The sequence below is a fragment of the Dromaius novaehollandiae genome, chromosome 5, assembly GCF_036370855.1.
Source record: "Dromaius novaehollandiae isolate bDroNov1 chromosome 5, bDroNov1.hap1, whole genome shotgun sequence".
NCBI classification, from domain to species: Eukaryota; Metazoa; Chordata; class Aves; order Casuariiformes; family Dromaiidae; genus Dromaius; species Dromaius novaehollandiae.
The window spans coordinates 71,001,421-71,028,314 of NC_088102.1; the positions used below are offsets into that span (position 1 = coordinate 71,001,421).

Below are 26,894 nucleotides of genomic sequence, written 5' to 3' on the forward strand. Positions count from 1 at the left end.
GTACACATCTGGGATGGATTTCTTTTGTAGGCATGCAGAGAAATGTGTTCTTTCGAGATACAATTCATCTGACCTATTTTAGCTTTCTGCTTTAGGATGAGACGAATAATCCCCTAAACTGTTTTCTTCCAGTAACTACAATGCGAACCTAGGGAAATTAGTTTAGATGGAAACACAAGTAACATAGATACCTGCATTTAGTGAGTGGACTTTTGTATGTGTTTTTGTGGCGTGCTGCACCACAACTACCCTATAGTCTCTTCATTCTCTTTTTTTCCAGCTAAGCAGATGACTGAGAAAACACTTTTCTCTCTGTTGATCTTCTTAGGGCTTCCCTTACTTCCTTGTTCCTCAGGCTGTAGATGAGAGGGTTCAGCATGGGAGAGACAACAGTGTAAATACAGCAATCACTTTGTCTGTGTCCAGCGAGTAGCTGGAGCGAGGCCGTAAATACGTGAAGAGGAGGGAGCCATAGAATAACACAACGGCCATCAGGTGGGAGGTGCAGGTGGAGAAGGCTTTGTGTCTGCCTTCCACTGCATGGATTTGGAGGATGGTGCAAAGGATGCAGGCGTAGGAGGCAACGATGATCAGGAAGGTGCTGGTTTGTATGAAGCCACACAGGGCAAAGAGAAGGACCTCGTTGACATGTATGTTGGAGCAGGAGAGCTTCAGCAGTGGGGGAATGTCACAGAAGAAATGATCGATGGTGTTGGGCCCACAGAACGACAGCATGAATGTGAAACATGTGTGTATCAGTGAGGTCAGACCCCCGCTGAGATAAGCCCCAGCTACCATGAAGGTGCAGGCCCTGCGGGACATGACAACTGCATAGAGAAGAGGATGACATATGGCCACATAGCGGTCATAGGCCATCACAGCCAAAAGGAGGCACTCAGCATCAGCAAAGGCAGCAAAGAGAAACATCTGTGTTGCACAACCAGTTAAAGATATGGTCTTCTGCTCTGCTAACAGATTCACCAGCATCTTGGGACAAATGGTAGATGAATAGCTAAGGTCCAAGAAAGATAAATTGCTCAGGAAATAGTACATGGGGCTATGAAGGCAGGCATTGAACTGAATGAGCACAATGATGCCAATGTTCCCCACCAAAGTGGTAACATAGATGAATAGAAAGAGCACAAACAAAGGTAACTCCAGCTCTGGACGGTTGATGAAACCCAAGAGAATGAACTCGGTCACTGCAGTACAGTTTTCTTCAGACATTTCCTTACTGCATGTTTACCCTTTAGGTAAGTGTTGCTGGAGGGATCAGCAAGTCTTACTGGTTAAGCAATGAATAAACACAGTTCATCCTTCCCTGTTCAAGAGAATGATAACATGAGTATCTGACATAATATCCAGGGGGGAAAGCAGTGACTTAGAGCATAACCATCCACAAAAGTTTAGGAGGACATTCAAAGAGAGATTAGTAAAGAGAATTCCATATAAGGAAATCTTCCTTATAAAGCAGATATACTCAGTGACATGCATATGAAATAGGTTCTTAAGTAACATTTTCATCTCAGAGCACAGAGCATAATATGGGTATCTAGGAGTGTTTTATATGATGCATCACTCAGGGAAAACATACTGCTTAACATACAGTAAGCGCTAGATATTCACCTGAGTGAAGCAGAAGGTATGAAGATCAGGCAGAACTTGGGCTTAGAATGACTTTTTTTGATTTACTATTGCATGTTGCTCATCTTTTTTTTCTTTTATTTTCTTTCTTAATTCTTTCCAAAGTACTGGGGGAGAGGAGGTTCTTTTCTGAAGTAGATCAATTTTTAAGCTGAAAGTTAGTTATGAAAGCAAAAAGAACTATTTTAAATATTGGAACAATTAAAAAAATCCTCACATACGTCTTTTGGTTGAAACTCTAAATTGATTTATTTAAATTATATTTTCTAATACATTCCCAAGAATACATTCCCCCAAATATAATCCCTAGAAATTGAGTTTTGAGTGCTAGTTTCATATTTCTAAAAAGATGATGAGTTTAACTTAACTGCGTAAAAGTAAAGATTCATTTCTGCTTGTGCCAATATGAACTCTAGTAAGGACAGCTCTATCTTGTCCACCCTTTTATTTACAAAGGAGATCTAACAAAAGACATGCTGGTACAAATCACTAAAATAACTGCAAATTTCAGTACTATGTAGACAAATGAAACTATAAATGTATATGTTCTTGCAAAACACCCCCTCCCCAAAAAAGACAACAGCAACAAAAAACTCTGAACCATTCAGGATAGGCAGCCAAATGGTTCAGGCTGAATTTGGGGATTCAGAAAAATAAATCTTCCGTTCCCAACTGTATTCCCAGACACTGCAGCTGGAAGGCTTTGCACCTACATTTAGCTGCCTAATGTCTGTTTAAGGCATCTCAAGTCCATTTGTAATCATTAGAGAGCGATAGGCAGGATACATCATTTCCTGGATATGCCTCTTCCTTCACTCTACAGGCACGTAGACTGACTAAGGTCATGACTTATGTCCCTTACATTAGGTGACAAGCAGCCATTCCTGGAATTTTAAAGTTAGGCAAGCTGAGTTACATGGAGACAGAGTAACACTGCAATTTATTTACAAACTATCACTGAGCTTAGACAATTCTAGATTATACTGGTAGAAGAGAAAAAGGCTGTTTCTGCCCTAAAAGAAATATCTCATGGTTACGTAGACCTTGCTGTTTCTTCCTATTTGCAGTTTGTTGACCATCCTCATACAAGAAGGCACGGGAACCTTAACACCTTCTAACAGACTTCTGATGTATAACTGCAAGAGATTTGTATTTCCAGATCAATATTTTAGGTACCTTTAAAAATTAAGCTCCACTTTTATTTTCAAAGACATTTTCATATTTTTTTCTTTTGTTTTATCCTGATGAATAAAACTTTTCCTTCAGTGCACCTAAAATTAAGCCTTCTAACAAGGCAGTTGATCTGAAACTGTTGCTACATGACTGAGGGAAAATGTGAGGGAACTGAATTTATCATGAAACTCACCTACCAGGGAAAGAAATGGTCTTTTCCATGATTTGTAAAATACTGCTGCTGGGAGCTGCCAGAGATTTTATACTTATGCTGTGGGCACAGGAGACCCTGATCTTCTCAAGGGAGAGAGAGTAGAACAAACAGCTGAAATGTTGTCTCAGTTTCATGAACTGCCTTCATGAAACAATTTGCTGTATAGGTATTTTACACACTGCTGGTAATGTTTCTAATATTCCCTTCGACTGCAAACTGATTAATACTATTTCTCAAGGCCATTAGTATAGTGCTAAATCCTACTTTCATCATGAATAGGCTTCCCAACATGGGCAATAACCTTATCAGGATTCAGCTGTAAGCTTATTTCTCCCACAACTTTAATATTTGCTAAGAGTTTGATTGACAAAATTATCTGCTTAAGATCACGATGATTTGTCTCCATCTAGTGGTTAAACTGCATAACATGGGTAAAGAGTTATCTATTAGTTCCCTAGCTTAATCATATCATCTTCATGGACTTTTTTTTTTTTTTTTTTTTTGGTGGAAAATCAAAATTCTAATTAAAGTATATATACAATCTCCTGGTCTTCTGTCTGGAAGGAATTAATTTCACTGGACTTGAACCAACCAAAAATTAGGCATCTAGTCTAAGCTAGTTATCAATCTACAGTCCATGGAGGGAAAGAGGTATCCTTAGAGAATGGCTGATTTCAAGCGATGATAGGTGTATTATTTATGACATGCTTGGAACCCAGTAAAACTGTGTCTGTGTGTAAGACATTACACAAATGTTCCATAAATCCATAAGCTGTATCTCTGAGCAACCGTGAACTTCCTTTATGGTACAGTACTTGTGCCAAGACTAGATAGGGAAAATCTAGGGTGGAATTCAGCTCATCTGACTATAGAGGCAAGATTCAGTTAGAGACTCAGAGATCTCAATATTGGCATGCAAATGTAAGCTTCTACAGGTGAGCTAGGTATATAGCTCTCCTTACAATCAACAGAGGTGTAATTAATGTAAGCAGCGTAGCTGAGAAGGCAATTCAGTAGGTGCTCACTGGTGTCTACTTCAGAGTGACCTGATTTGCTTTTGAGGCTCCATATATTGTAATGGCTTTCTCTCTGCTAATTTTAACAAGAGCCTGGGCACACAGCCTTTTACACCGGTATGTAGGTGCGTACACCACAGACAGGGAAAACTGGTTTTGCTGCCAAAGCTGAGCACAAAGGACTGCAAAAGGGGAAGCAGAGCTTAGATCTTAACTAGAAGTACAGGCCATCTTAGAATAAAATCTCATTAGCATCCCAAGAATTACTTTTAACACAAAAAAGCTAAAATCAAACCCAATGAAATCTGAGGTGGGAATATGGGTGAGGTAACTCTTTACTTTGTCTAACTAAATATCCCTGCTCCTTCTGAGGGATGAGATATGCCTTATTCCTTTCTGCTCCACTATGTGCACTTTCCTGAGGGAATTTGCCGTTTCCTGCCCCAACACAACAGGTAGGAAGGTATAAGCATGTGTTCTTGATTGCATGTGGTGTTTCCCAAAAGTCCAGTGTACTTGTGAAAGCAATGCATGGAGTCAGGAAAACTTTGTTCATCAATTTTATTGTGAGACTTACAGTTAGATAAAAGAAGAAACCCCAGAATCTGCAAGATCAGTAGAAGTCTAAAATTCTGGGCAATGTCTTCATAACATTTTTGCATTGGGAATTCCTCATCTTCTAAAATAGTTGAGGAGTTTTCATTCTAAGCTTATGCAAAAGCTTTACTTCTGATTAAATAAAGCACAAGAAATACCGGCACTTTGCACTGGAAAAAGCTTATTAGCAGCTTACAGCTGCAGAAATTTATTTGTAGAGTAAGCATTGCTAAGGTGTCTGTCTTACCTTTGTAAAAGCTATAGAACAGTTTATAACCTTCTTAAAAAGAGCTAGTTAAAATTTGTGTCCAGTATTCAATCATTGATCTCTTCCTAAGACAGATGTCAAATATACATATGATGAATTTCTTTCTGAGATCCCTCTCTCTCCGAGTTGCTTAGAAACTGAGAAAGTTCCTTAGACCAAGCACATAAGGCCTCTATGGTACTGGCAAAAGAAACTCTGTGTTTATCATCCGTCTCAAAGGATGCAGTTAGTTAATACACTTATGTGCAAGACAACACATGATAGACTATTCATTCAACCATAAAGCACTGGAAATAAAAGAGCCATTGAAAAGCTAGACCAAATACAGCAAGATCTTACATAGCTTAACGTCATCATATTGAACATCACCCAGGGTTTCTGTGAACCTCTCACAAGTATGAATAGTCAGTGCCTTTGACAACAGCCTTGTGACTTACAGGCAACTGATGAAAATTTAGGTGTTTGGGGGTTAAGATGAGAGAGGAAAATATTTACAGAACTTTCATTAACATTATCCTTCTAGATATGATACAAAAAAACCCTCAATGAGTCATAGGAAAGGTTCATCCAGTACAGTATGCTGCTCCTGACAGTGGACAAAAAAGCATGTATACACAAGAATAGGGTCAGTGTGCAGTTACACTCCTTGACTATTCATCCTGTCCCTCAGCCACTTGCAGCTGAGGAAGTCACTGAGTTGGAGTAACTATCCCTCACCAAGGCAGGACTGAGCAAGGAGAAATAACACAAGAATAAAAATACAGGCTGTGTGGGGGCCTATAAAAACAACCAATTTTGGAGAGGAATTGCACTACTGTCAATATTGCAGCATTTGCAGAGATGGTGGACACATGAGGGCAGAAAATTTAGTGCATGTTGATAAAGCACGAGCACTGTCAATGCTAACCTTCCCTGAGTCTTGAAATAACCACTCTGCAAATGGACATTTACTCCCTGAAGAAGGGGATACAAAGGCGGCTAGATAATTTTCTTACACATCTTACCTTTTGGTACTGTGGGTTACAGAAATTGCTGCCTCCTGCCTCAGTGGGCTATCCACACTCACAAGTATGTTTGATGTTTCAAACAGGTTAAGAGTCCAAATCACAATAAAGTGCCCTGTTTTGTGAGGTGCTGTACAAAGCCTGAGCTGTAACAACTGTCGCCAATGACTGCTGTAATTTACCCCTCCACAAGCAAATGAAAATTCTCATTTGTCCCAGACTCCTGTTTCAAGGTTGACAGCTTGCCCACCACCTTCCTCCTGTGTTTCTCCTTTTAATATGTATTCTTCAGTTCAGTACTGCTGTACTTCTGAGAGAGAAGAGTCTGGCTCCAGACTTTTCAAAATAATTGTTTTCCCAATACATATTATTTGAAAATCAAATTAATTGTTTTTTCCAGAAAAATAATTTTGTACCGATCACTCTCCTCAGGGCAGCCTTCACTTCCTGGTTCCTCATGCTGTAGATGAGGGGGTTCAGCCCTGGGATCATCACCATGTAAAGCAGTGAGGGCACCTTGCCCTTGTGCTGGGAATGACAAGATCCAGGTCATAAGGAGGCGAAGAGCAGTGTCTTGCAGAAGACGGTTACTGCCACCAGGGGAGACGAGCATGTTAAAAAAGGCTATGGTTCTGCCCTCAACAGAGCAGATCTACAGCAGAGCAGAGAGGATATAGAAATAAGAGAAGATGATGATGAGGCAGTGTGGAGAGAGCACCTGCAGGAGATATGGTGAGGAGTCAGGTGAGCGGCAGAGTACGTGATAGCTGCCCCAGTATGTGCTTTCTACACACTGACCGAAACCGGCCAGGGCCAGACATGCCTATTCTGTTTTCTCAACAACATCTAGCTGCTTCGCAGCCAGTAACTACTCAAGCTTTGCATAGTCAAGATAAGAAAATAGTTCTAGCAGATAAAAGGGGGCCTTAGGATACACAAAGTGAGTCCTGCCTGGGCGTCCAACCCTTCCTTCCAGCAGCCTCCCATCAGCGACCCCTCCACATGGCTCTGGGGCACCCGACACAGTTTGGAGTGCAAGTCCTTCATCAAATCTAATTCATCTAACCCCTCACATGCCTTGAGTGTCTCTCTGTGCCAGTATCCAACCCTCCCTTTCCTGTCTTGAGGTCACACAGGGGAATTCATCCTCTTGCCTCTTCAGGAAACCCATCAAGGGGCTCAACCTGATGACAGAGTGGAACCCTCCAAACATCAGCACAGTCGTCTCCATGTCTCCTACATGTTGAGACACAGAGGGTCTCCAGGCTACATTCTCTTAAACTCAAGTGATATTTCATATCCTTTAATAAGCACTGCTCCCAATAAGAGATATTCCAAAGCAAATACTCACATAGGAACTAGATGACTAGCCAACGTTTTGCTTTACCATCAGCCCCCCAAACGGCTTACTTTCTTAGTGCATTAAACAAAGCTGACTTAATTATTTCCTTATCTTTGCAGGAGGAGAGGATGATATTCATTTTGGTAACATTTCCCTGTGTATGTGGTCTCATCAGTTACAGAAATATTACTCTAACTTACTTTTATTATTTAATTTAGTTTGAGGGTATTTTCCTCCTTTTTTATACTTGCTCACTTTATTTAGGACAATTTCAATACCAAGCATGCCATTTTAAAATAAAAGCTAGAGTTATTTCCAGAATTTCCAAGCAAAACTCGTATTTAATAAATGTCAAAGCAAAGTGTTTCCATCATTTTTCAGCTGAAATTCTTCATCCAATATGGCCTGGATTTGATTTTCTTCCACCAAATTTCAGTACAGCGTCATACGGATTTCTTCGCAACTGGGAGTTCTATAATGGCAATAGGAAAATGCTTTCCTGGTCACCAGCTTCCTTCGTTAACATATTGCATTTATTGCATCCTCTGAACTGCTCTTTTCATGGCAACCTTCACGTCACTGTTCCTCAGGCTGTAGACGAAGGGGTTCAGCATGGGAGTCATGACTGTGTAAAACAGCGTGGCCACTTTGTCCTTGGCCAATGCGTAGGTGGAGCTGGGGCGCAGGTACATGAACAAAATCACCCCATAAAACATGGTGACAACCAATAGGTGGGGGGCACAGGTGGAGAAGGCTTTTCTCCTGCCCTCTGGAGAGCAGATCCTCAGGATGGTGGGAAGGATATAAATATAGGAGACAAAGATGACTGTCATTGTGCTGAGACAATTTATGCTGACAAGAGCAAAGACAATGACCTCATAGGTGTGGGTGTCAGAGCAGGAAAGAGCTAAGAGTGGGGGAATATCGCAGAAGTAATGGTTGATAATATTGGCTCGACAGAAGGAAAAAGTAAAGATGAAAGTGGCATGTGTCACTGCATGCAAAATGCTGATTGCATAGGAACCAACTACGAGCCATCTGCATGTCTGCCCGCACATAATGACAGGGTACAGGAGGGGCTTACAGATGGCCACATACCTGTCGCATGCCATGACGGCCAGCAAAAGGCACTCGGCAATCCCAAAGACAACAAAGAAGCACAGCTGGGCTGCACACCCTGAGAAACCAATGGTTTTCTCCTCTTCCAAGATATGTACCAGCATTTGGGGGATGATGACAGAGGAATAGCAAATGTCAACAAAAGCCAAGTGGCTGAGGAAATAGTACATGGGAGTGTGAAGATGAAGGTCTGCCCTGATTAATATAATCATTCCAAAGTTTCCCAAGAGCGTGACAGTGTACATCACCAGGAAAACGAAGAAAAGAGGGGCCTGCAGATCTGGGCAGTCTGTCAGCCCTGAGAGAATGAACTCTGTCACTTCAGTGTAATTTTCGGGGATCATTTTCTATAACACATTCAACCTGCAGGGGATAGAAAAAAATGACAGAAAACAGCAAGGTTAGAAGAGGGGTGGGAGAAACTGAGCTTTACAATCCTGCCGCTTCAGTCATCTGATTTTGGCACTTCAGTGACCAGCTTCCCCTATATCACTGAAGGGAGACAAAGTACTTCCTATAGGTAAGTCATAAAATGTCAGTTAGACTCTGAGTCATTCTTGGAAGGCCTCTGTCCGATGACTTTAAAAGGAAACTAAAGCCAAAACCTAGCTGTCAAACATACAGCGAGAATACCCACCTGGGCTTAATTCAGCATTTCATCTCTTATGTAGCTTTCTATCTGTGCATTCCTGGCAACATTTAGCACAGGTAGAAAGTCAATACACTGGGCATTTTTCAGTGATAACCTTTTTTTTTTTTTTTTTTAATTAAAATACTTAATGTATGCTGTTTTTTCCTTGGTGAATTTCAGGTACATTTTGAAAAGAATAAAGGGGGAAAAAAACAACATTTTTGAAAAATAAAACAATGTGAAACATTTTGACTTGCTGTATTTCGATTCACCAAAAGCAAAAACAACCTTTTTTCCACAGGCATCCCTGGTTACCATCTAACTTTCTTGAGTATCTTTCTTAGTGTCACAAGTATTTCCTGTTGATTTTTGTTTTCCCTATGCAAATCAAAGCAAAATAAAAGCGTGTGCACTTTTCTTTTTAAGCTGACATGAAAATACAGTTTTCAGTATACACTGCTTTGACTACTCCATAGAAAAAGAAGTCGTAGCAGTACAATAATGACTGGGGAACTAACTTGGATGCATCACCAAAGCCATAAAAGAATACATGTGAGGAGCAGAGCGGGGCAGACAGAGAAAATCATACACACATTAGTGTAATGTGGCTCCTGTTGCCTTGGCCACCACGATCATCCCTTGCCATTGCAATGGCAGCTGTGAAGAGACTGAACATCTACACATCTCCCTGTTTCATGTCATCTATAATTTCAAGCAGCAGAGCCCTCTCCCTGTGTTAGATTCCTTCTGCCATTCTCAGCCTCATTGCTATAAATGAGATATCTTAAACCTCTGGTCCTTTCTTTCAACTATCTTAATGCCTTCAAGTTCATAAGGAAAAAAAACAAAGAAAAGGCTCACTTATCTTAGCTACCTGATGCTCTTTCATGTCGCATCTGTTCAGACCAAGAAGGCTGAGGACTGAACAGAATACAAAATACCTTCTCATCTTGGATGTGACTTCTTCCATAAAACTCAGGCAGTCAGGGTCTGCAGCCAGCATAGACAGGTCAGCGCAGCACTTTCAGGAGCTGTGGTGGGTTTGGCTCTTCCTCCAGAGCATATGAGCATGGCTAAAATTCACCTTCAAACAAGTGTCAGGAGTGTTTTTTAGTACTTGTTCCTTTAACGAAGTACTGAGAACCATTTGTTTCCGCAGCTTCCAGAGTGCAGACAAGACCTCTCTGTAGCTTTTAGTATTCGTGTTGCATTTATATTAATTTCTGTGACCTTGGAGGTATTCCACTCTGTGGAGAATAGAAGCTTGAAAACAAGCAAAGTCCACCCGGGACACAAATTTCTTAACCTATAGCCTCATTAATGAGGCCCAGGAACAATTTGTTATGAATGTCTGGATTTAAGTAGATATCCTCCCCCATCTCCGATGCTGAAGAGAGAGAGTGGACAAAATATGGGCATTTACATCTACACTTATAAAGGATTCACCAAAAGCAAAAACAACCTTTTTTCCACAGTCATCCCTGGTTACTATCTAACTTTCTTGAGTATCTCTCTTAGTATCACAAGCAAGCTAGCTTTTAGCAGTGCAACAATATTTCCTTCAACATCACCTCACTCCATTCAACACTCTCAGAAAACAACATGACGCAGCAGGCAGAGCTCTGAGCCCAGTGCCCTGGAATCAGATTGGAAGCTGAAAGAAATCCTGTTAGCTGACCTTCAGCATGTCACTGCATCTCACCCTGCCTCAGTTTTCACGTGTGAAAATAAGGACTACAGCACAAACCTCTGTTACAATTGATTAGGAAAGCTGTATCTATATCTGCTTATAGAAATACAATGGCTGAAAGAAGATTTTAGAAGCATTACTGTGATCATCTGAAGTCTTGTTATACCACTATTTTTCCCCTTTCCCACTACGGAAAACATAAATTGTAAAAAGGCCCTCTGAGGACAGGCGGAAATGACTTCTTCTACGAAGCTGCCCCTGTCTTTCCACTGACCAAAGCATCCAGAGCTATAGCTCAGAGCTAACAGGCTGTCATTTAGAAACCCGGGTATCTAAAATTGGACAAATGAATCAGAGAATATTGCTCTGAACTAAGTTTGTTTTAATGTAAAAGATGATTAGATATGATGCCATGCACACTCTCCCTGAATGCAGGACTTTGCCACTTGGCTGTGACTAGCAGCCATGTATGTTCTTTGACTTGGCTGTGACTAGCAGCCATATATGTTCTTTTGTGTTTTCCTTCAATGCAACACTTCAATGCAACCTTTCCTTCCTAGCAACACCCTCCTAATAAATCCATGAGAAATATGTAGAGATGCAAGAGTGTATCCTCAGCTTCTGAGAATCAGCATAAACATCATTGCTTTGGTTGACAGCACATAGAGCTTCACCAATGCACATTAGATGTGCATTATTTTCTACCCTATCGTGACCTCTAGAAACACAGACATCAAATCCCCATCTTCTTGAGCGCTCCCATGAAAAGTAACAGTGAAGCTGTTGTGGTCATGATGGTCCAAGGATACAAGCAAAATTGGGAGGCTGATTCTCCAGTAACACCTCCAGCAACTTTTTTCAGTCCAGTCTTCTTATTTTGGGCTCTTATTGTTCAAATATGAACTAATGCTCATTCTTCGCTTGTGTAATATATCTGTATCATCCCTGCTGGAGAAAATGGCCAATTTCTGATCATTAACATCCACACCTCAGTGACATTCAAAGCAGTGATCCTGTTAATAGGTAGCCAGTTCCCTAGACTCCTTTCACACTCAGTTGAGATCAAGAGTCAATTCTGAAATGAATTTACACAACCCATTTTAAATATTTATATTAGGCTGAGAAGAATCACACCTTAAAGTGCCCATTCCTTTCCATCCTTGATCAAGAGAGTCTAGACAGTGAGCTCAGATGTGGTGCTCCATTGCACACTTCTAAGATGGGTTGGGTGAATCCTGTGTTCATACCTTTTCTGGCAGATATCTTCCAGGGGAAATCAAATTCGCAGAATGCGACTGTTATTTTATCTTTTTTTCGGATCATTATGAACACTCAGATTGCCTGGCTTAAATTTCCCCATCTTCATCTCTGTATTTCTCTTTGCTATCCAAAAGGATAAAGTAAGGAGTAAAGATGCAGGAGACCTGGGTCCTCCCAAAAGATCTTTGCTGTTTTGTTGCAGAAAGGTTGATTCACTTCAATATACCTCATATGCACAGGGTAAAAATAACATTTCCTGCCTCTCATGTATGCAGTAAGATGGATACAACTGATTTGCGGTAAATCATTAATGATTATTATTATTGATGTCTGAGATTGCATGTCAGCCTCATCTCTAACACCAACTTTTTGCCTGCTGCCAAAAATACAGACTATAATGCCATTCTGCAAAAAAGCTTTTTACCGTCACTGCTTGTTAAGGAAGCTCTGTTCACGTCAACAAAATACAGCTACCCAGGCAATGTAGGCAACTCTCCATCTAATTTCTGGAACCTAATTTTACTTAGGCAAGAATTTGGCTGGTCAAACATCTATGGGTATATGCAGAAGCAAAATTATACACATAGAAGTGTATTTCCAATGAAGAAGGAACCATACAGTAAAAAGGCATCTCTGGAGGATGATACAGATTCAAACGGGTGCTCAAAAAATTTCTGTTCCACACCACTGAATATGAGAAAAACCTATCATGTTCCCTGTTTCACTGGGTTTTTTTTGGTTTTGTTTTTGTTTTGTTTTTAGTCCCTAGTAGTATCTAGAAAGGATTCACAAGGGACAATTTTGACTAATTAATATAAGATTTTTTTTCAGGTTTAAATATATCTTCCATGTCATGTGCTGACATCAACATGTGTCTCAGAAGAAAAACACATCCCAAAGGAACCCAGAGTTTTATATATGTATACATATACATGTGTATGTATGTATGAGCAACAGGAAAACAGCAGACCTATGAAAGAGAGAGGAAGAAAAGCTGTTGAACAGGCAGGTTAGACCACTACAGTTATATTTTTTTGTTTTTAATATTCACATGATTTTGGAAGGAGACACAGCTTAGTCTTGTATATGAGCATGGATGTTAGACATTCAAATGCTACTTCTTTTCTTCTTCCCATAGTTCTGAAGACATAATTGCCTGTTGTCAGACCTCCTTTTACCTACCTGTGTGTCCCACCTTCAGTCCTCTGACTGCCTGTCTCTAATTCTCATAGCAGGTGGATTGCATTCACTTCTGAAGCTGTTTATTGCCAGCTGTTTCAACCCTAAATTCTTTCTTTTTCCCTTTTATTTGTATTAGGAAGCCCTATTCATGCATTTAAAAACTCAACATAAGGAACTGAATTCTCTACTGGGATTCATCTTAGAAAAGAGGTTCATGTATTATTTTAGATGTCCTAGGACATCTGCATAGGCCTGACAGATGGGATCTGTAGAGATCATGTCCTGCCAGGGTGACAGCAAGAAGGGGTGCTCTAGATGGGGCTGAACTGGCACTAGAGACCTGCATTTATGCACCTACCTTCCTTCTAGATATCTATAGCACAACTCTCTGCATGTGACCTAAGCTCCTTTTCTAGTTCATGGAGATTTAGCAATAACTGTTAGGAGGGTCTTGAGAATTATTCAGCCATCAACAAACAGATGTCTACTTTATTTAGTGGAATTAGCATTTTAAGCTCCACTTCTACTGGGGGTAAATCCCCATAAGAAAGCATTTCTGAAATGCAAGAGGTAATTTTTTCCTTTCACTGTAATCACTGAAGACCTTATTATCAATTCTGCTTGGGTCATTTACTGCATCCAAATAATTTTAGAATTAATATGAATTGTTAAAATTATGAAGACCATGAAGTTTTCCAAATGAGTTTAGTTTTAAGCAGACAAGCAGTTTAATAAAGTCCTCAGAGTGCTGCCAGGCTTCAGAATTTTTTCTTGTGCTGCTTATTTTTACAATTTTGACTTTTTTTCCCCCCCTCAGCTAGCATGTGAAATGTATCACCACCAGCTTCAGCTCAGCAATTTCTGAAGATGAAAGAAGTTCTGTAAGATGAATCCAGCCCAAGAGTGGGTATTAGGTGCCATTATTATCTCTTTCCACTAATACAAGTAGTGGGAGTCTGGCAGTGCTGTGTAACCCCTTATTTGAATCAGTCACTGTTGTACTGAATTCAAATGGTCAATGATAAGTCCATCTGAAGATTGTCTGGGTAAGTTCAGTAGAAGCCCAAACCCTGAAATGTTTAGATGTGATATTATAATGCAGGAAAGTACAGTTTAATGCCTTCAATTAATATTTAGACAGTACATGAAGAGGGGAACTTTTTCACTGCATATTAAAATCCTGGCACTGTTTTGTTGTATTTTATGTAGCTGAAGAGGGGAAAAAGACTGATAACGGTTTTGAAAATACTTGTCATTCCGATATGTACAGAAGAGCTTCCTCCATACCATTTAGAAAGATGATCTGAAATATCATCTACCTCATGGAGTATTATGGTATTCCTTCATTTTCGTAGCAACTGCATTCCTCATGCATCACTTAGTTTTCATTTTGAATAGCCTAAAGATGACTCCTTGATCTCATATATACAGTTCAGGAGGAAACGTGAGAATGACCATGAAAGATCATTGAATTAACTGAGATTGCAGAATATTTGCAGACACCAGGAGAGAAATTTCTTTGGTCTTAAGGATCAGGATGTGAAATTTCTATTTTCCATCAACAACCTTATGCCTAAGGAGTGCTTTCCATTTTCTTATCCATATCTTTTTTAAAGATAGATAAATGGCAGATAGGAATCACACAACAGTGACAGAATTCGTTCTTATTGGGTTCACCAGTCGTCCAGATCTTCAGATTCCTCTCTTTATGGCGTTCCTGCTAGTCTACATTGTCACTCTGCTGGGGAATTTGGGCATGATTGTACTCATCAGAATTGACTCCCAGCTTCATACTCCAATGTATTTCTTCCTCAGCCACTTGGCCTTTGTAGACCTCTGTTATTCTTCAACCATCACACCCAAAATGCTGTCAAACTTCTTATCAGAGAGGAAAACAATTTCTTACCATGCCTGTGCTGCACAGCTGTGTTGTTTTCTCACATTCATGATCACAGAGTGTTTCCTTCTGGCTGGGATGGCATACGATCGCTGTGTGGCCATCTGTAACCCTCTCCGCTATAGGGCCATCATGTCCCAGCAAGTCTGTATCCAACTGGTGGCTGGCCTTTACCTGTACAGTTTCTGTGTTGCCTTGTTCCACACTATAATTACATTTTGTTTGAATTTCTGTGCTTCTAATCTGATCAACCATTTCTACTGCGATGACCTCCCCTTATTAGCACTCTCCTGTTCCAACACCTACACCAAAGAAATGTTAATATTTGCCTTTGCCAGCTTTGATATGATCTCCTCGCTTCTGATTGTGCTTGTCTCCTACCTCTACATCTTCTCTACCATTTTGAAGATCCCCTCTACTCAGGGCAGGCAGAAAGCTTTCGGCACCTGTGCCTCCCACCTGACAGCTGTCACCATCTTCTATGGGACCCTGATTTTCATGTATTTACAGCCCAGCTCTAACCATTCACTGGACAGAGGCAAGGTGGCCTCACTGTTCTACACGGTGGTGATCCCCATGCTGAACCCCCTTATCTACAGCCTGAGAAACCGGGAGGTGAAGGCTGCCCTAAGGAAAGTAGTGTATAAAATATTGGTGTTTTAAATAATGTCGTAGAAAGGGAACTCTCCCCCCCCACCCCAGCCCCCCTTTTCTTTTTTTGCTTTTGACTTTTCTCATTTCTTTCATTGGACCTTTTCTGAACAAAAAAGTAGACACCTCAGGAAATCTGGTATTTCTGTGACATGCAGAAAAAAAAATAGGGCTTCCCTACTGTAGACTGGCATTTATGTGATATGGTGGATGTAGTTTCAAATCAGTTCACACTAAAAAGGGCTCAGAACACAGATCTCCTATTTCTGGGCAACCTATGACTTATTGTGGAAAAGTTAGGCATAAAGCAAGTGCACCTTGAGGCTGTAATGCTTTGGGTTGAGATGAAAGGATCTTGACATTTGCTTATTGTAAAATAAAATTCTGCAGCTTCACTTGTTTTCTCCCAAGGTCTGAGAAATGAAGAGAAATGAAGCTTCTTTCTTCTGGTGGATACTTGCTAGGAATCCTTAGGTCTCCTGGCAGACAAGGACTCCCTGAAAACAAAAATGAGATATGTGAAAAGCCCTCAGCTGAAAACGCATCTGTGATTCCAGAGGGTCCGCTCATTTGTAAATACAAGGCATATGAATTCTCACCAAATCAAAGTTCAAAATGTCTTAGGCAATGTAAGTCAAATATGGGTTTGGTAAGACAGCGATTTTCCTCCCATCAAGCCTTTTGTATTTATTTTTTTTTCTTTTGCTATTTGCAGTCCAATGAAAAGAGCCAGGCAATGGAAACTATCTAAATTCAAAGCAATTCCAGAATTGCAGTCTTACCTAAAAGAGATTTTTTTGCGGAGACTTGTCCACTCAGTCCAAATGCCATGCTGAGTATTGTCTACAAGACTGTGGATTTGATTTATGGAATCATGAGTTACTCTCCCTGAATGCCTTTTCCAAGAGATTTAGTCGTTTACAGATTCAGTAACCTCCCTACATTGCTGTTTGTTTGAGTAGGTTGCTGCTACTTTCAGAACTTCAAAAAGCTGTGCTTAAGAGATCATTTATTACTTGTTGCCATTATTAATGGGAATAAGATTGTATACAAACGTGTGTATTCATTTTGACAATAAAAATGAAGAGGTGTTCTAAATTCCCTCAGACAAAGCTTGCAGAAGTCCCTTAAACATCTACTCAGGCTGCCTGGTGATAATCTCAGTCTCCCAAGCCCAAATCCAAAATAGCATCAGACGCTTCAGCTCCAACTGGAAATAGGGACATCCCCCTGCGTATAGTAGCCTGGAGACTAGAGCATTTAGCTGGAGGGTGGCAAAGCTGAGTTCTAGGCCTTCAGCCTGGGCAGGTGTGAACCTAGAGATCTTGCCTTTCATCAGTATTGATTACTACATGTGACCTGTCCTCTGTGACCTGTCACTATCTGTGGCCCCATGGCTATGATGGAGACCTTCATCATTAAAAAGCAGAGTAAATAACCAAAATCATCCTTTCAGCCCACTTTCTCTGCCACTTCTCTGTGCTAGAGCTAGGCAATTCCTCAGCAGTTGCTCCCAAAATGCTGCTGAGCTTCTTTGCTGTGACTGAAATGTGCATGTCAGCTCAGGGTTCAGTTTACACTTCTGCAGCCCTAATGTTGTCCATCACTTTTTCTGCAACATTCCTCCACTACTGAAGCTTTCCAGTACTCCCCAGAAATGCCTAGTTCTGTCTAGAAAATAGCTTACACTTTAAAATTTACCATATATCACATAGCCAAAGAGAGGTGGGGTGAATCCTCTCCAAAATGTAGGAACCGGATGCAATTGCACTGAAGGGATTGTCACTTCCCTTTAGGCCCTCAGAAATTTGGGTGAACCCTGAGCACAGGTCTGACACTTGGCCAAAAATTTGTCACTGCAACAAACCCCGTTACAGAGCCAAACTGTTTCAGCTGAAACAGCTGAAGCCCAAAATTACATAAGACACACAAATGAAAGGCCTCCTTGCCTCCATCACAACATCGACCTCTGCTATCTTTCCCCAAAACAGTGCTGGAAAATTCAGGTATATGAAAGAGCACAAAGATATGTTCACATAACACATAAAGCCAAGAGGGCTCTGAAATACTTTTTCAAGGATATAAAGCCTAATTAAAGGGATCTCTGTAGGATGGGGAACTGCATATTCACAGAAGGAACAGCAATGTTTCGCTCTGTGAAAAGGACATGCCGAACGGCTGAAATAAAGACGTGAGGGACCAGGTCCTTAAGGAACCGCACAACAAGGCAGTGGATGAATACCCCTGGGCACCCACAACTGGCAGTGTTTGGAGTGGGAAGAATATATCTGCTTTCTGTGCCTTATCCTATGAGATAATGCAGAGATTTTACAGGGGAAGCGTCATTGCCCTTTGTTCTGGTGATCTCTAATTCCTGTCAGTGCTGTGCTGGACAACACCATGAGTAAGAGGGATAATTGGGACAATAAAGAGTACGTACTGTGGATAGGTTGATGGGACCATTGCTTATTCTCATTCCTGTACAATGATTTGTGTGTTTATTTTCCATTTGTTTATCCTGAGGGCTTGGACGCGCTCAAATTTGTCATTACTAGAGCCAGTTCTTCCTGCATCTTCATTGCAAGGTAAGAGAATCTGGGATTAAGTGAAATTCTAAGGCTTCCAACTTTTGGTCCCTTTTTTTTTTTTTTTTTTTTTTTTTTTTTTAAAGGATATCCAGGAAGACACGTCTTAAAGGGGACTAATTTTCCTCTTTCCTTTTCTTCTCTTTCTTCTTCTTCGCCATCACCGTGCTACCCGAGTAGAAATATTAGAATCACCATATCAGGCTAGATGAAAGAAAAAATAAATTAAAAAAAAATCACACCTACCACACCACCTTCAACATACAGATAGCACCAGAGACCCCTGAAGGAGCTGCTCAGAAAACTGGATCATGCTTGGGGAAAGTCATAATGAAACAGCGAGACACAGCTCACCTAATGCTCTCTAAAGGTGGGATTCATCTCAGCTGTTGCTAGAAGTCTGAAGTGAAGCATCCACATCTAAGGTAACTCTCTAGGCTTTAAACTGGTTCTCCAGGCACCCTCACTAGTCCACAGGCAGAGAAACACTAAGTACTCAGATAAGTGAGATATCAGAGGGATAGGGCAGGTCACTTAAGAATGCAAGGCATACAAGCCAGCTGGTGTGCCAGATATGATTTTGGAAAGGCTATCCCATTGTTTTCTCAGGAATTCACCTGCTAGACAATAGCAGCATTCAGTAAAACTGAGGGAATTCTCTCTGAATTCTACAGTTTGAAAAGCAAACCCAGGCTGCTGCCAAGATTAAAAATTGCCAGGTTGTTTAATGTGCAAACGAAAAACTAAGAATATAGTCTTCCACCTTAACAACACTGTAGTTTTCAAAGGGGACAAATAAAGAAAATATATTTGGAAAAACTGTAACGTACAAATACTGCTGCCATGGGCATTTGGAATAGAGCATTTTTTTGTATGCTTGTGAGCTATTCTGCCTAAACAGATACAATTTAGACTCCTATTTTAAGGTGTGGCAAGTTACCCTGTGGAAGAATCTCTCACTTTAACTGGCTACAGGAAGAGCCTAATTAATTAGTTTTTAGACGAGTAAGGTTAGGTGAGATGAATTCCAACTTCTATAGATGCAAATATGCCTGTACTCAGGTGTCCAAACTCATACTGAATGACTGATATTTTGGGGAATGTGCCTAAAAATAGAGATCTTCCCAGATACACTCATTTATAACTTTTATGCCATAGTGTTTGCTCAGGCAACCCCCCCCCCCCCCCAAATTTAGTGAGGCAGTACTCTTACTGGTAGGACTCAAAAATATTTTAATGAAACTAGGTTGGTTTGTACCAGATGGCAGATCTACGTGCATTGCTCCTAAGCATGTATCTCCAATTCTACCTACTTCAAATTAAGACATTTCAATGTCCAAGTACATTGATGCAACTTTCAGGTTTTACATTCACAGACGTCAGGAAATGCATAGTCAGCAAATACATACAAAGGACATAAGCATATACTCACTCGTATTCTCATATCCTGTGTTCTTTATGTGTAGAGTTCATTAAGTATACAATGCATACTAGGCAATTTATAGGAACAGTTTGTGTGCATACACCTATGCATAACACTATACATAGGGTGGAGGTATGTATTTATGTTTACAGCAAATTTAGCTATCAAAGCGATGCAAATGTTAAATCTCTATTTGACACGAAACAGCAAACATTCCTACTGAGTCCTAGCCACAGTCGTAACAGTGCACCCTTTCTTAAGACAAAACTTCTTTTAATTTTATTATTTGTTTTCTCCAGAAACCTCAGGGAAACAACTACAGCAGTAATGTATGTTTGTTCCTAACATCAGGTCTAACATGTGGGATGATTGTTTGGATACAATCTGCACCTTGCTGGAACTCCTGCATCTCTCTAACTGCTGATTAGAAGCGTGGAACATTACTAAACATCTGAACATGTTAATTCCTTATTATTTCTTTTTCCACGTAGCCTCCTCCTGCCCGTGTCCATGTTATCTATCTGGCCCCTTAACACATGGACCAGTGTTTGGGGTCTGAGAGGAATGCCAGGCAAAATGGAAGCCCTTCTCTCAGTTGGTGCCTGCAGACCCTGCATTGCAAATATCAAATAACCATGATGATCCCTGTCTCCAGGTCAGTCAGCTTCCCCTGCCCATGGAAGAAAGAAATCACAGTACAGTCACTAGCTTCATCCTCCTGGGGTTCACCACTGACCCAACGCTGCAGCTTCTCTTGTTTGTGGTGTTCACAATTGTCTACATCATTAGCCTTACCGGAAACATCACCCTGCTTGTGTTAATATGCAGCAGCTCACGGCTCCATACCCCAATGTACTTTTTCATTGGGAACTTGTCCTTCCTGGATCTCTGGTATTTCTCTGTCTATACCCCCAAGATCCTGGCAAACTGTGTCTCTGAGGACAAGAGCATCTCCTTTGAAGGGTGCGCAACTCAATTCTTCTTCTCTGCTGGCTTGGCCTATACTGAGTGCTACCTGCTGGCAGCAATGGCCTATGATCGTTACATGGCCATCTCTGACCCACTGCTCTATGCTGCTGCCATGTCCAAGAAGCTGTGCGTGGGGCTGGTGGTCGCCTCCTATCTCAGTGGTTTTGCCAACTCCACAATCATTACCAGCCACACGTTCACCCTCAGCTTTTGCGATGCCAGCGTCATTGATGACTTCTTCTGCGACCTGCCCCCGCTAGTGAAGCTCTCCTGCAATGTGCCAGACAACTACCATGCGGTCCTGTATTTCATCTTGGCCTCCAATGTCATCCTCCCCTCCGCATTCATCGTCGCTTCCTATGCCTCCATCTTGGCTGCCATCCTGAAGATCCGCTCGGCTGAGGGACAGCGCAAAGCCTTTTCCACCTGTGCTGCCCACCTCACAGCCGTCACCCTCTACTACGGCTCCATCCTCTTCATTTATTCACGACCCAGCTCTTCCTACGTCCTGCGGAGGGACAAGGTGGTCTCTGTGTTTTACACAGTAGTGATCCCCATGCTGAATCCCCTGATCTACAGCCTGAGGAACAAGGATGTGAAGGACGCGCTGAGGAGACTAGTGAAGAGAGAAAGTTTCTTAGTAGAAGAAAATTAGGGACTAAATCTCTGAAGGTGTATGTAGCAGCAAACACACCTATATTTCTTGTTTGTGTTCTTTATTGCTTTTCACAATAAATATGGAATTATAGGCTGATAGAGTGTAAGCTCTTCTGTTCACAAAATGCTTCCTGATAAACTGGAGGCATCTCTGTTGCAAACATACTTGCTGTCCTTCCTGCCTCCCCCCAGTCCTCAGTACTTCTTCAGCTGGATGCTCCCACCACACAGACACATACACACAGCCCCGAGCACTTCTAGTATCACTTGTAGGAAAGCATATAGAGAAAGATCAAGGAGTTTCTTAGGTCTTAACCTACCTTTTTCCTCTATAGTATTTTAGTCCAACTGAAAGGGAAAAAAAAAGAAAAAGAAAAAGAAAAAGCTTTTTTTTCCCCCCTTGTAATTAAGACTGTTGAGGAGGATTAGGGGAGCTGAGGTGCATTCATCTCCTTTGAATGCAGATAAATAGAAGTTAATTACTTAAGTCCAAGTTACTTGCCTCCTTCTGTAATCAATAAAGGTGTGTCTATATTATTATTTTTTTGTTCAGACAAAGAGTGTTGTTTTAAAGAGGATCTTCCAATTTTCTCCATTTACATTTTCTACTTTGCATTGCAGGGTAGGGTAGGATCAGACAGTCTGAACTGGGCTCTTTGGGGATGAAATTAAAAGGAAGATGTGCTTTAGGAGTGCATCTAATGCAATTTGACTTCCAGCAGCTGTTCAAACCCTTGGACCAAAATAAGTTCAGTCCAAAGGAAACTGTCCTGAAATGTATAAGCCATAGACATCATCTCCTTGCACCTGCTGTTCTGCTATACAGATCTGCTCCAATTACGCCATTCATCCCACCTCTCTTAATTATCCATTTTAGGATGGGATGAAATATCCTCTCTTCTCACATATTTTGGAAGGAACCTGACTCATTAACTCAGATTTAGACAATGAATTTTTAGATGTCCAGAGTCAGCTGAGACTAATTCACCAGTCACAAAGTCTTAATAGGAGGAAACACAGATCTATATCCTCCACATCCGATGGGTATTCATATGCAGTGTATTTCAATTTGCTTCGCATTCTAAGAATGAAGGGGGGGAGGGGGCAGAATCTATCCAGGGCCCATTAACACCGAGAAACTCAAAGTCTATGGTGTTCCTGAAGAGATCTGCAGAAGTCCAGCAAGCTTCACTGGTTCCTTCTGTCAGGGCCCTGAGTGCGCCAACAGGCTCAGCAACCTCTTTATGAGGCCCGATACACCATTAAGAGCCAGGGTTGAGACTGCCACTTGGCTGGTCCCTTCCTGTCCGGGGTAAGGGTGAGTACTTCTAGTTTCCATTGCCTCGAGTAACTGATAGTGAATGTTATCCATGATACAGATTCACTGACCAGCTACTCTTTTCTCCACACTTCTACTTGTAGGCAGGAGTGTTGAAATAACCACTGCCTGCCTATCACTGTGATCCAGCTCAAGCAGGATCAGGAGACATCAACCTCACTAAGAACATTTTTGCTCTCCCACTCGTGGCTTAGCTTGCCGAGTGAAACAAGGCTACCCCATGCTTGGGTTTCTGGGCAGACCCTCATCCCCCGATGGCAGATCACACGTCAAATGGCTGCCCTCACTGCTGTGTGCAAAGATAGCCAAGTGAAAAATCTGAGCATGACAGCTGGCACAGAACAAGCACCAACCTTGCTGGGTTATGTCTTGCTGCCTCTTTTGCCAAAGAGCTGTTCTTTGCAGCCTTGACAGAGATACACTATGATGGCAGGTGCTCTCACTTCTCACCAGGATCTCTTCCTTACCCAAGCAAGAGGATCCAGTTAGCCACTGCAGCAGCCAGCATCAGTAAGCCTTGACTTATGTCAGCCAAGCAAGCCTCGGTACATTAAGTCCAGATCTGGTGACTTGCTGGACATACCTGCATATACCACAGGCTCCCTGGGAGTAGCTGAAGCAGGTGAAGCCTTTACTGGGTATAAACAAAGACAAATTCAAAATCCTCCCTTATACTTAGTGCAGAGCAAATCAGAAAAAGGGGGAGTATATCCATGAGCAAATACCACCTCTTTCTAGACTCTTTCTAGACTAACCCTAAGTTTCACAGTATTTAAAGGGCTTTTGAACTATTTTTTAAATTTTCTTTCCATTAGTGAAAAGCAGGCAAGAACAAATTGTCCAGTTAGTGAGAACCAGCAAAAGCTTGTTAACTGTACATGTCATGAAAACAGGGATGCCTTTGCTCTATGAACAGGTTTGTAGCAGTGCAAACAGTGGTAGCAGTTGTAGCTGGACCCACAGAAAGCCTTTCAGCTGGCCTGAACACAAAGCTCTCACCATATAGAGGTTAAATCTGTTGCCATCACAAACGACACTGCTCTCCTCCCAGAGCAAGAAATGCACTTTGGAGGCCAGCCACCCTCCCAGGAGGCATCCACTTAACAAGTCTTTCTGGGTTTCATGAAGAAATTATCCTAATGATCCTGAAACCTTCTTAGTGAGCTTGTAGTCAACTTACTCATTCTTCTTAACAAGCCATGAGGGACTAATTAGCAGAAACTAACAAGAAAGAAACTTTCTTCTGTGTTAATGGCAAGGAACTCTTCTCAAGCAGGTTGGTCACAGCTAGCCCAGGCCCTGAAGTCAGTGACCACAGAGTTGAACTGTCAGCATGCTAACAGTTTTTTTAAGGAGCCTCAGACTCCCTCTTCCACACCTCTCCAGTCCTCCACTCTGTTATCACAGCAGCTGCTGCTCTGCTGGTACAGAAGTTGTTGCAAGAGTCTGAAGGGAATCAAAGCTACGTATCTCTTACCATCAGCTGATCAAGCATCTGACAGCAAGGCACATAGGGCAGGGACCACACCAGCAATGGGGCAGTACCAGAGGACCCAAAGAAGAAGGGCAGAGCAGGTCCAGTAAGAGTAACCAGGGTCAGCCAGGAAATCAGATCTGGATGCAGACCAGCAGCATACCTGATCAGGCACAGCTGCAACACAGCTCACATAAGGGCCAGAGCAGGCAGCTGAGCTTAAATGCAGCCCTCAAGCAAAGAGAGGGAGGAGACCCCCACCAAGATTTTGCACAGATCTTTTCCTAGCAGCCTGATCCAAGGTCACACAGCTGCCCCATATCACAGCTGGCCTTGTGAGCAGTCAAAGCCCTTCTGGGGAGAAGAGGTTGCAGAAGCAGCTGGTGCACTTAGGGCCCTGCCTTCCTCAGCCTCTGTGAGGATGGTGGTGAGCCTCTCTACCCCTGCTGGTATGGGAGGGACTGTTTTTTCTAGAAGCTGTTTGGACAGTTCTCTGTCAGGGCAGGGCAGCACGTGAGCATGGGGTGATGCCTCAGCCCTCACTGCAGAGGGACATGTGGGAGATACGATTGCATGCTGATGTCTTCTGCTGTGTTGCAAGTGGCACATCATAGTCAAAAAGCAATGCTACTAACACTCTTATTTTCTTTATTTCCCTACACGTTCTGCCTCAAGCATGATTAATTATTGTTAATTATTATTGAATTTAATTGTTAATTAATGGGTTGGCTAAATTATTAATTTTGTACTAATAATTTTTATTATTGTTGTCAATTATTGGTTTCAGAAGCCGGAATTTTAGGACACAAAATAATAAGGAATTGTCACAAACAGTGGAACTGCCACTTGCATAAGAAGTTGACTGGTTCAAGAAAAAAAAAGCTGTGTGCAAAATGGGATTCACTGCAAGCAAATCACTCAAAATTGCTCTTGAAAATCAGTATCAGTTATATTTAAGGGTAAGCCTTAGAGCTCATCCATTAGAGATAAGCAGGACATTAACACAGAGGGAAATACACAGCAATATGTCAGTTCCATTTTTATTTTTAAAACTACATTTGATTCACTGACACTTAAATGTTGAGTTATGCACAAATAAGACAGTTATCTAGGCTCCCTTTATAGGCAGATGAAAGAAACTGTCACCTCATCTTGCCTGTATTGTAACCCCATCTGGAAACACCTTCTGGAGGTCCTTTTTTCTCTTCATATTCTATACAGGAAGCTAAGACTGGTTTTGTACACCTAATTGAAATTAGATTATGTGAATTCCACTCTCTGTGCCTTCCAGAAGACCTGTTTTAAAGGTAAATCCATTTGCTGTACTCCAGTTAGTTTTAGACACTCATTTTAGAAAGAAACCTTCCCCTTCAGGAGTGCCCTCAGGCTGTCCTTCACCCTTGTGTTCCTCAGGCTGTAAATGAAGGGATTCAGCATGCGGCTCGCCACCATAGAGAAAACAGACACCACCTTTTCCTGATCCAGCAAATGTTTTGAACTAGGCCATGAAAAAAAAGGAATGTAGCGTTCCCATAGAAGACAGTGACCACAGTTAGATGGGAAGCACAGGTGGGAAAGGCTTGGTACTTGTCCTGCTTAAAGTGAATTTTCAGGATAGCAATCGGAGCGTAAGCATAGGATATGAGGATAATCAGGCTCATGGTGATCGTATTGAATCCAACAAACACAAGCCTGGCTGTGTCATTGACACTGGTATCAGAGCAGGAGAGCTTTAATATTGGAGGACCTTCACAGTAGAAATGATTGATGACATTTGGACCACAAAAAGACAGATGAAAGGTGTTGGCAGTGTGTACCATGGAGTACACAGCCCCATCCAGATATGAGCCAGGTACAAGTAAGAGGCTCTCTGGGACAAAGTGACCTTGTAGTTCAGCAGGCTACAGATGCCTGCCTAACAGCCATACGCCGTCACAGCCAGGAGGAGGTGGCACTTCACCTCAGCCATCCATACATTTGGCATTAGCTCGGAACAGTCATAGTGGCAAAGACTGCATAAAAATGAAACAGGGTAACACATCCAACAGAAGGAACGCCCTTTCTCTCTGACAAGAGTTCTGTCAGCATTTGGGGGGTAATGCAGGAGGAACAGCAGATATCTAAGAAGGGTAGGTTGCTGAGGAAAAAATATGTGGAGGATGTGAAGTCTGGGGCCGATTTTTCATGGGAGTGGTCATCCCAAAATTCCCCAACAGGGGGATGGTATAGATCACAAAGGAAAAAAGAAAGATGGGGACCTGAAAATCTGGACAGTCTGTCAGTGCCATTAAAATGCACTCAGTGATCAGGCTGTGATTTCCTTGAAGCATTGATATATCATCCAATAACTGTGAAGACAAAGATACAGCTGGAAACAAATCATCAAGAATCTCTGCACTTTGTCCTTTGTTTGTGATTAGGAGTAGATATAAGAAACTGGGAAACAATGCTTTTTCTAAGGCTAGAAAAAACACAGGTCTCAGAAAAAACTGGTGATAAGAAACACTTTCTAAGAAAGCTTGAAAGGGATTCCCATCTTCCAGCTAACCATCTAAAACTTGGGTATCCAAGTTCCCTTTACAGCTAACCCAAAGAGAAAGGCAACATCGGAGGGCGAGTGATCCCATCACCGTATGGTTATCTAAGAGAGGCGAGATGAATCATCCACAGGCAATATCCACTTCTCTGCCTCTATTGACTTGAAAGGAAGCCTTGGCAACTGTTCCAAGCTCATGCCTAACTTATGGATGGCTGAGGTT

The 26,894-nt window shown here is 41.7% G+C and overlaps 3 protein-coding genes across 3 annotated transcripts; 2 read left to right on the top strand and 1 right to left on the bottom strand.

Moving 5' to 3' along the window:
• Positions 1 to 372: 372 nt before the first annotated feature.
• LOC112981358 (olfactory receptor 5AS1-like) lies at positions 373 to 8,721 on the bottom strand. Its single transcript, XM_064513308.1, has 2 exons — positions 8,134 to 8,721; positions 373 to 1,230 (listed from the first exon to the last, which is right to left on the bottom strand). Exons 1-2 carry the CDS (start codon positions 8,719 to 8,721, stop codon positions 373 to 375), a joined length of 1,446 nt encoding a protein of 481 aa, XP_064369378.1.
• A 6,043-nt stretch (positions 8,722 to 14,764) lies between these two features.
• On the top strand, positions 14,765 to 15,700 carry LOC135328550 (olfactory receptor 8U3-like). Its single transcript, XM_064513309.1, has one exon. The coding sequence runs from the start codon at positions 14,765 to 14,767 to the stop codon at positions 15,698 to 15,700; it is 936 nt and encodes a 311-aa protein (XP_064369379.1).
• Positions 15,701 to 20,372: 4,672 nt separating this feature from the next.
• LOC135328572 (olfactory receptor 9G19-like) lies at positions 20,373 to 21,320 on the top strand. The gene has a single exon (XM_064513451.1). The coding sequence runs from the start codon at positions 20,373 to 20,375 to the stop codon at positions 21,318 to 21,320; it is 948 nt and encodes a 315-aa protein (XP_064369521.1).
• The last annotated feature ends 5,574 nt before the right edge of the window (positions 21,321 to 26,894 follow it).